Genomic DNA, 8,710 nt, shown 5'->3' on the forward strand with positions numbered 1-8,710 from the left:
GGCGCGTTCAAGAAGCAACGGAGATGGGTGACATCGATTTCGATAACCCTGTGTTAACTTACGTTCAAATGTCACCACTTAACAGGCAAGCCCTGTGGAAGTTATCGTGAGCTATTCTGTGTCTTTTTCCCCAGACTGAGTCCTAGAAACCCAGTGTGTGTTTCACGCGCACGGTGCACCTCAGGGGGACCAGCCACATCTCAGTGCTCGTGGCCCACGTGGCCCGGGGCCTGGGAGCTGTGTGAGGAGAGCAGCCCCGTCCTGAGTGTGCGGCTGTCAAAACGCGTCCAACCGTCGGCTGAAAGTGGGAGCATTCTACCACGTGCCAGTTGTACTTCAGTGCCATGATTAATTCCAAAATTAAATACAATTGATTGATTTTGATTGATTACATAGAAAATGGATTCATTTAAAAATCCAGGCCTGCTGTTCGGAGGCAGGTGGGTGGGCGAGCTGGGGGGAGGAGGCAGGTGGCGGCGCCGGGTGTGAGGAGCTGCCGTGGGTCTCCTGGCGGTCGAGGGGTGGAGCGAGGATTTAATTAAACCAGCCGCAGCCACGCCACACCTGGAGCAGGAAGGCCGCGTCCAGTCCGTGCGGCCTGGGGGGGAGGAAGAGCTGCTGCTTGACCTGCTGCGGGCCCAACTTCAGTTAATAAAATCGCATCCAAGGGATGACCTCAGAGCCCTCCTCTGCTCTCCTGAAGGCCACGGCGAGGCCCCCTCATAAAAGGTTATTAAGGAAAGTAAATAACTCGGCCGCGGTTGGGGGGGACTTCCTGGCAGAGGCATCCCGGCCCTGGGAAGGCGAGGGCCCCCGGGCGGCCGCGGCCAGGAGTGAGCAGGAGGCCCGAGACCCGTCACTCAATTACCAGTCGCTGTCGGGATCCTGCCCGGAAACTCGGTTGTAAGTGTGAGGGGAGGACTGTGGGTCGGGACAAACGTGGGGTTCCTCTGGGAGCCAAGGTTTCCGTCCCTCTGGCACCCGGGAGGGGCCCTCTCCGTTGAGGGACCGTGAGAGCCTGGCCCCCGCCTCAGTGAGCCGGGTCAGTGTCTGGAGAGGTAGAAGGGGCTCCTCTCTCGTCGTGACCTGGGTCTCCTGAGGCGGCAGGAGGGCCCCTAAGGGCCTGTGTTCGAGAGGAGCCTCGAGGGCCTGTGGGATGGAATTCCTCTCCTCTAAATGGAAGCTGCGGGCAGTCGGGCGCGACCCGAAGCCTGGGATGACCCGCCTGTAGGACACTGGGCCGAGCCCAAACCTCGTCTGGGCCTCTGCTTGCTCAGCTGTAAACGGTGACATGTGACAGGCCCAGCCAAAAGCCAGACTCAGCACACGGTGGATCTGACCACTGTTCTGGAGAGGGGAAGGCTTTGCAAACTGTAAAGGGCTGTGCACCCGTGAAGATGAACAGATAGCTCTTGTGAAGCATGGCGGCCACCCTGAGCCTGGGGGTCGAGCTGCTTTCTGCTCTGGGCTCCCTTGGCCAGAGGTGGGCCCCCCGGACCCCCAGGGATCTCAGCGGAGCACGGTCAAGGGCCAGCCCTGTCCTGAGGCCTACCGACTAGGCCCCTCGGGCTCCAGCGCTGGGCTTGGGTGTTTCCCGCTGGAGCACAGGTGCCCGGCATGCCAGTTGCCATGGTGCCATCTCGGTCTTCCCCAAAGCTGCCTCCTGCACTGGTTTTGAAATCCATCCACAGAAAGGTGGCAGCTAAGTCCCTTCACCCTGAGTGTGACCCGCCTCTAGTGAGGAAAAAGTGGCAAAAGAGACAGCGTGTGGATGCTGGGACCAGGTGGCGAGAGGCACGGCAGCTCCTCCCGTGCTCCGGGTGGCCTGCTCCTGGGTCGTGTGCCACGCCGTGCGGGAGCCCAAGCAGCCTGGAGGGTCCCCGTGGTGGGGAACCGGGGCCTCCCGCCAACAGCCATGGGCGGCGCCGCCTGGGAAGCCCTTCAGGTGACGCGTCTCAGCCCACACCTGCCGGCACCTCGTGAGAGACCCCGGCCAGGACCACCCAGCTAAGCTGCTCCCGAATCCCTAACCGCAGGCACTGCGGGACGATAAACGTGTGTTTTGAGCTGCTACGTTTTGGGGCACATGTTCTGCAGCGAAAGACAACTAACTGCGGGGTGATGCTCCCTCCACCCGAATCTCACCTCTTCCACCATCACGTGGGTTGTTTTAAACCCCCTCCCAAAACCAACACCAGAGGTTTTCCAAATGCGTGTGCAAAAAAAGAATAAAATACTCAGGAACAAATTTAACCAGACAAGGGCTGCACTGGGGTGACGGAGGAGCTGTAAAACTGATGGTGGTGAAGGTTGTCCAGTTCTGTGACTGTGTAAGACCACGGAGCTGTAAGTGGGTGCCTTGCACCCCAGGACAGCTGCCGAGCACCTCGCACGCGTGTGCACGTGTGTGCGCACCTGCCGTCTACGAAGCAGCCCGTGGCGTCCGGTGCCGTCGGCCTTGCTGAGCTCCAGACCTGATTTCAGGGCTCCGCTTCCTCCCTGGGTGACGGGAGGGGAGGGACCCCTTGGCCAGGACAGCGCCGCCCTCCCCCAGCTGCCCCCTCCCCGGAGCGGTGCCCGCGCCGGCCAAGGGGAGACGCCTGGGCACGTGGACCCCTGTCCCCGGGCAGCCCGCGTCGTGCTGCAGGTGCCCAGCCCCGGGCCCCCAGATGGGACCACAGCCCCCTGGGGCAGGTCGGGCTGGAGGTGGCCTCAGCTGGACCGCGTGGCTGCTGACGTCCCCCCACCCTCGTCCTGCGTCCTCCTCCCCCACGGGCCCCCGCCGAGAGCGCCGCTCTGACGGACCCCGACAGGGCCGGGGCAGGGTCTCCCCGGTGGCGGCGGCGGGTGCAGGGCGGGCAGCCGGGACCAAACCTCAGGTCTCGGGTGCGGCTGGGGGCAGCCAGCCCGCGTCCCCCTCCCTCCACACGGGGGGTCCCCTTCGGATTTGCCCGAGGGCCCGGACAGGGCTCTGCGGGTGCGTCCACCTCCCTCTGCACCCCAGGCCCCTCCCCCCGGAAATGCGGATTCTGCCGCAGGGAACGCGCCGCGCAGGAAGAATGGTCACTTCGCGGTGTGAAACGGGGGTGGGAGCACTGCACTGCCCCGCCGCCCCGGGATCGGGGGAGCAGCAGCACCAGAAAGTGTGACCCCCCCAGCCCTGAACCCCCCACACTGCCCTGACCCCCCCACAGCCCTGACCCCCCCCCACTGCCCTGACCCCCCCACAGCCCCGACCCCCCCAGTGCCCCGATACCCCCCCGGCCCCTGTACAGCCAGCCTTTGCGCAGACCCCGCTGCGCGCTCCTCCGGGCCGGCACCGACCACCACGTATCCTGTCCAGGCCGCGCCACGTGCCTGCCCGCCGGGTGTCCGGGCTCCGTCCAGATGTGGAAACTGCAGCTCAAGAGGGACGCGACCGTCCCAGCCAGTCGGGGAGGGGCCGAGGCGCAGGCCTGGCACGGCCGGACCCCAGGTCCTCGCTCACCGCGGGGCGCCGCGTCTGGTCGGTCCTCCTCCCCGGCAGCTGCCCCCGCTGCGGGAGGACACCCCAGCATCTGAAGGGTGGCGGAACCAGAGGTTTCTCAGGAGACAGGCCTCCCTGGCTGACCCTCCCCGTGTGACCCAGGGGCCGTTTCCCCGCCTGTGACCCGGGGGAGTGGACCAGGGGACCCCCGAGCCCCCTCAGGTCCGAGGATGGCCAGCCTCCGTGGGCGCCCGCGGGGGATGGGCCGAGGCGCCCCCGACCCGGGCGCCCCCGCCTCTGCGTCAAGCTCCTCACCTGCGCGGCGGGGGCCACGGGACCCGCGCTGCCTCCCCGCCGGCCCAGCCCCACCCTCAGGAGCCGCTGTCACTCTTCTCCGCCCGCCCAGGCTCCTGGCCGCCCCATTTCGCATCCAGAGGTTTCCTGGCAGCTCCGAGGGAGGCTTGCGAGCAGGCTGGAGGCAGCACAGAGGGAGGTCCCCGTGGACGCCGCAACCCCGGGGACCGGGCCACCCTCGTCCCCTGGGCCCCACACGGCCCCTTCCTGGCACGGTCGACCTCCCCTCTGACTTAGTCTGGATTTTTCAGCACAGTTAAAGAGGTAATCAGGGTCGGCGGTGCCTTTCAAACACAGTTTAGCACAAAATCCTAATGCAGGAATTACACAAATGGGTATTGTCAATATAATGGATTCCCACCAATTGCGGCGAGCCGGGCTGGCCGGGCCGTGCGCTGCGCGCGGCGAGGCTAATTCAGCCGCGGGAAACCGGGGCGCGTCGGGCCTGCCGCTCCACGGTCGTTACCAGGGAGCTTGGGGCACGTCTCGGAGAATTCATCAGGGAGAGAAAACAGTAAAATTTGAAGTTATTTGTAAACCCAATGGGGAAAACATGCATCATTTCGAGGAAGGAAGTGTGTCGATTGCAGACGGATCTGGCATCGGGGGGGGCGTGGAGGGTGCGGCGGCCAGGGTCGGGGGTCCCCGAGACTGGAGGCTGCGGCCCAGTGGGCATCCTCCTCTGCCTGGGCACCCTCTCGGGCCCGTGCGTGCCGGGCGCCCCCGTGAGAAGGTGAGTGAGGCGGGTTGTGGTGCGATTTCCACGCAGCTCACATCACAGGGGCCACAGGGGACCCGCATGGGGCAGGAGCCCGGAGAGGGCAGGGCCTTGCTCATGGTCGCACAGCACGGAGGCAAAGCCAGCTGGCCAGCTCCTCCTGAGGTTCGTGGGGGAAGGAGCAGGGCCTGGGCCCTGCGGCTGTGATGGGGGCCGCACAGCAGACAGCGGGTGCCCCGGCAGGAAGACGGCCCCTCTGCTCCCCTCTCCTCCTGAGGGCCAGCACGACCTTCAGCTGGCAAGCCTCCTGGGCCTCCTCCTGCCTCTCCTGCCACATCCCCCCCACCCCAACGTACAGGGCTCCTTCCCACCTTCAGTGCTCTTCCCAGGCTGACCCTTGACCCCGCATGGGTTCCTGCCGAAGCCCTCCAAGCCCCCCGCACCGGGCTCCCTGTGACCATCTCCCAACACCACCGGCTCGGCTGCAAACACGCCTCCTCTCCTCCCAGCCCTCCGCACACCCCTGGGGACAACCTCCACGGTGCCTGTCGGTTTCTAGTCTGCGTCGCCTCCAGACCCCAAGTGCCGGGGGGGGGGCTGTTTATTTGTTCGCCGCTGCACCCGTGACCTGGGGGCCCCGTGAGCACAAGCGGAGCACCTGGACGCGCGGGGAGAGAGGGTGTGCCGCGGGTCCCACGTGCATCTTCCTGTGCGCCCTGTGAGCGGGGAGGGGGCTGCTTCCCCGCTTGCGGATGCTGTGCCCGGACCCGGGTCCCACGGGGCCGTGGGGGGCTCAGGGAGCCCCCGCCCCTGGTGCCGCCAAGCCCCTGCTCTGGGAGGGCCGGGCAGGGGGCTCCCTGCCTCCGGTGAGAACGCGCTGGAGGGTCTGGGGTCTCGGTGGGCGAGGCGTGTTTGGGGCCGTGACCGCGCCGCTCCGTCCCCCCCGGAGGTACGATGACAAGCGGTGCTGTGACAGCGTGAGGGCCACGGCGGGGGGCGGGGGTGCTGTCACCCGCAGAATGCGAGGACTTGCTGGGAGGAGCACGCGGTCCCCGGGGCCCGGGGGCAGGGCGGGGTGGGGCCGGACGCCAGCCCAAGCTCCCCGGCGGGTCCAGGTGGGTGCCCCCCCCCAGGGGCAGCAGGGCTGTGGTGCGCCGCCCTCCCTGCCAGCCGCCACGGAACGAGAGGGGGGGGCGGCCGGGGCCGCAAGGGGGCAGCGGGGTCACGGGGGGGCGCGATGGCATCGGGTGGGAAAGGGACTCCGGAGGGGCTTCTCCGCGTCACCCCGAAGGGCTCCCCTGGGGTAGCAGAGGCCCCGCTGGGGGTGACGGGCGTCCGGGGGTCTGGGCCGAGGCCGCCAGCGTCCACCCTCTCGGGCGGAACTGCCGTCATGGGTGCCCTGGGCCCTTCCCTGGCTGCCCGCGGCGGAGCCCCCGCCCTGCAGGACCCCCCGGGAGCCCCCCCTCGGGGACAGGCCGGGCCTGGGGCTGCCCCTGTCTCTTCCGGCCCGAGTGCGGAGGTTCATGGAGGCAGCGGTGTGCGGAGGCTTGAGCCGCCGGGCCGGGCTGGGAGGCGCCCGTCTCTTCCGGCCGCCGGGGCGGCCTGAGCACGGATCAAAGCTCCGCGGTTTATGAGCCGCAGGGGTGGCGGCCGGAACAGACGTGGGGGGGAGCTCGGGGCTGCTGCTGGGATCCCAAGACTCCCAGCCTCGGGGGGCGGCCAGCGGGGGCGGGTGCCTGCCGTGTGCCGGGCGCTCACCGCACTCACAGCAGCCCCGGAGGCGGGGAAACCGAGGCTGGGGCCGGACGACCCGCCCGAGGCCGCACCGCCGGCCAGGGGCCCAGCCGGGAGCAGACCCAGGCCTGGGGGCCCCAAGGCTCCCTGCAGAGGCCTCCCTGTGGGTGGGCAGATGGGGCGGGCGGCTCCGGTGGGGACGCGCGGGGCTCTCAGGGCTGGAGTCTGGGTGGGCACGGGCGTATCCGCTGGGAGGTCCTGCGGGGCTGATGGAGGGAGCGGGCCGGACTTCCTCGGCCGGGCGCCCACGCGGAGGCCTGGGACCCCTCTGGGTCACGCGCAGAGGCGACGGCTTACGTCTCCGCACGAGGCACCTTCCCTGTCCCACGGCAGGGTGGGTCTCACCTCTCCCTCCTTCTCTGTCTGTCTCTCCGTCTCGCCCTGCGTCCCAGCCCCTCAGCTCCCCCCCAAACACCTCCATCCTCACAGAACCTCCCAGCGCCCCGGCTGTGTTTTCCCCACTTGGCGGCAGGCCCTTCTGGGGTCCTGGTCCTGTCCCTCCAGGCCCAGCGGGGTTCCAGACACGGGGGTGCGAGTGACTTGTCGCCAGGCCGGCAAACGATCTGGAAGTTCTGACCCACGACCGGCCAGCTGTGCCCACCCCACCGGGTCCCTGCTGCCCGTCCTCACGGCTGCCTGGTCAGGGAGAGAGGCAGACAGAGCAAGGCCCCCTCGGGGTGCTGGGCACCCGGCTCCTCTGCCCGCTCCAGCGGAGCCCCAGGCCCCAAGCCCGGCATCCCAGCCGGCCTCACCTGGTCCCTCCTGCCTCCTCCCAGACCTGCTCCCACGTAGCTGTAGCATCTCTGAACCTTCAGGTCGCCCACGCGTCTTGGCCCTTGCCTCTGCCGTGCCCTCTGCCAGGTGTGCCCTCTGCCAGGTGTGCCCTTTCTGAAGACTGCTTTTCTTCAGTGAACGAGCACCGCTCATCCTGTAAAGCCTGGCTCCGCCGTTGCTTTCTCGGAGGGAGGATGTGCCCGGGCTGGCAGGTCCTGCAGGCCCCAGGCCCCCGTGCTGACCACGTCGTGGTGCTCGCTGTGTTCTCAGTGAGGGTGTCCGGGACCCTCTGCACCCACCCCTGTGTGGTCAGGCCTGGAGGAGAAGCCTCCGTCCTCCCCAGGGTCAAGGTCAGCCCTGCTAGCCACTGCTGTGCCGTCTGGGTGGGGCCCCTGCCCCCTCTGAACAGATGAAGTCTCTGCATTCAATGCTGCCAGCAGCCCTTCTGGGTCAGGGGTTAGTACTGTTCCTACTTTATGCCTGGGGAAAGCGAGTCTTGTCACAAGGAAGCCACCCCCCCCCCCATCTTCCTTCTCTGCTAGGCTGCCCACCCGTGATTTCTGAGGGTAGATTTTAATTAAGCCAGTTTGTAATTACCTACCTAGTTAATAAAACTCAGGGGAGTTTTAATTTTTTTTGCCTTATTTAAAAATTTCATCACCGCCTGCCCACATGCGAGAGGGCGGTCCTGGCAGAGTCGCCCGTGTGCCCGCCTCCGGGCTCAGGCGGGGCTGAGGGGTCAGCTGGCGGAGAGGGGTCCCGGGCAGCCCCCATGCCAGCCCATCCCAGGTGTCCCCCACCCACCCTGATCACAGCCCCCATCCGGGTAATGTCTGCCCAGGACGCCCTCCAGAGCTCTCGGGCTGCCTCCTCCTCCACCCCCACAGGCCCCCCGGCCTCCCCAGAACCTGCTGAGACCCAGAGTCCCCTTTCGGTGCAGACACAGCACGTGCCAAGGTCCAGGGGTTTGTGGAAGGGACCCTGAGGAGGGGGGCGTGGCCAGGACTTGGCCGCCGAAGTGGGCCGGGCCGGACCCGAGGCCCCTGCAGCAGTGTCTGTCCTCCTACGCCCCGGCCACCTCCAGCTCCACTCCCCGCCTTTCCGCGTGTGCATCCTCCCGGGGTCCGCTGATCACCTGCTGCGGGCCGGGGCTGCAGGCTCTGGCGGGCTCGCTCACGGCGCACGCGGCTCGCCTGGCTTGTGGAGCGCGGGGTCTGTTAGCCGGGCATGGAAGGGTTATGAGAGTTCACGCAAGGCTCGCCCTTCTGGCTTCTTGTCAGCCCCCTCGCCCACATCTGGTGGCAGCTGCTCCGGCAGCAGGGGCCCGCCTGGCCCCGTCCCCGCCATGCCCGGGCCTCCCCGTGGAGCCGCCTCCCAAATCCTGGACCCCCACGCTCCCTCCCCTACACGTCGGCCCCAGGGCCTGGGCCCAGGGCGGCTGGGACCCTGAGTGGGCAGCAGGCCCGGGGACGTGCTCAGAGGCGCCCCGGCCCCTGCCCTCCCCGCTCAGTCCAAGAGGCCTCCGCTCAGCCCTCAGATCTCAGAGCAGCCCGGGGTGGGGGGGACACGCCATTCCTGGCCTTGGGAGACCCCAGGCCAAGGGC

The 8,710-nt window shown here is 67.7% G+C and overlaps 1 protein-coding gene across 1 annotated transcript; it reads left to right on the top strand.

Moving 5' to 3' along the window:
- Nucleotides 1-1,421: 1,421 nt before the first annotated feature.
- On the top strand, nt 1,422-4,057 carry LOC130861078 (nascent polypeptide-associated complex subunit alpha, muscle-specific form-like). The gene is made up of 6 exons (XM_057749567.1): nt 1,422-1,483; nt 1,739-1,945; nt 2,648-2,886; nt 3,005-3,143; nt 3,231-3,505; nt 3,660-4,057. The coding sequence occupies exons 1-6, from the start codon at nt 1,422-1,424 to the stop codon at nt 4,055-4,057; spliced, it is 1,320 nt and encodes a 439-aa protein (XP_057605550.1).
- Nucleotides 4,058-8,710: the final 4,653 nt, after the last annotated feature.

The sequence above is a fragment of the Hippopotamus amphibius genome, chromosome 9 (genome assembly GCF_030028045.1).
Source record: "Hippopotamus amphibius kiboko isolate mHipAmp2 chromosome 9, mHipAmp2.hap2, whole genome shotgun sequence".
Taxonomy (NCBI): domain Eukaryota; kingdom Metazoa; phylum Chordata; class Mammalia; order Artiodactyla; family Hippopotamidae; genus Hippopotamus; species Hippopotamus amphibius.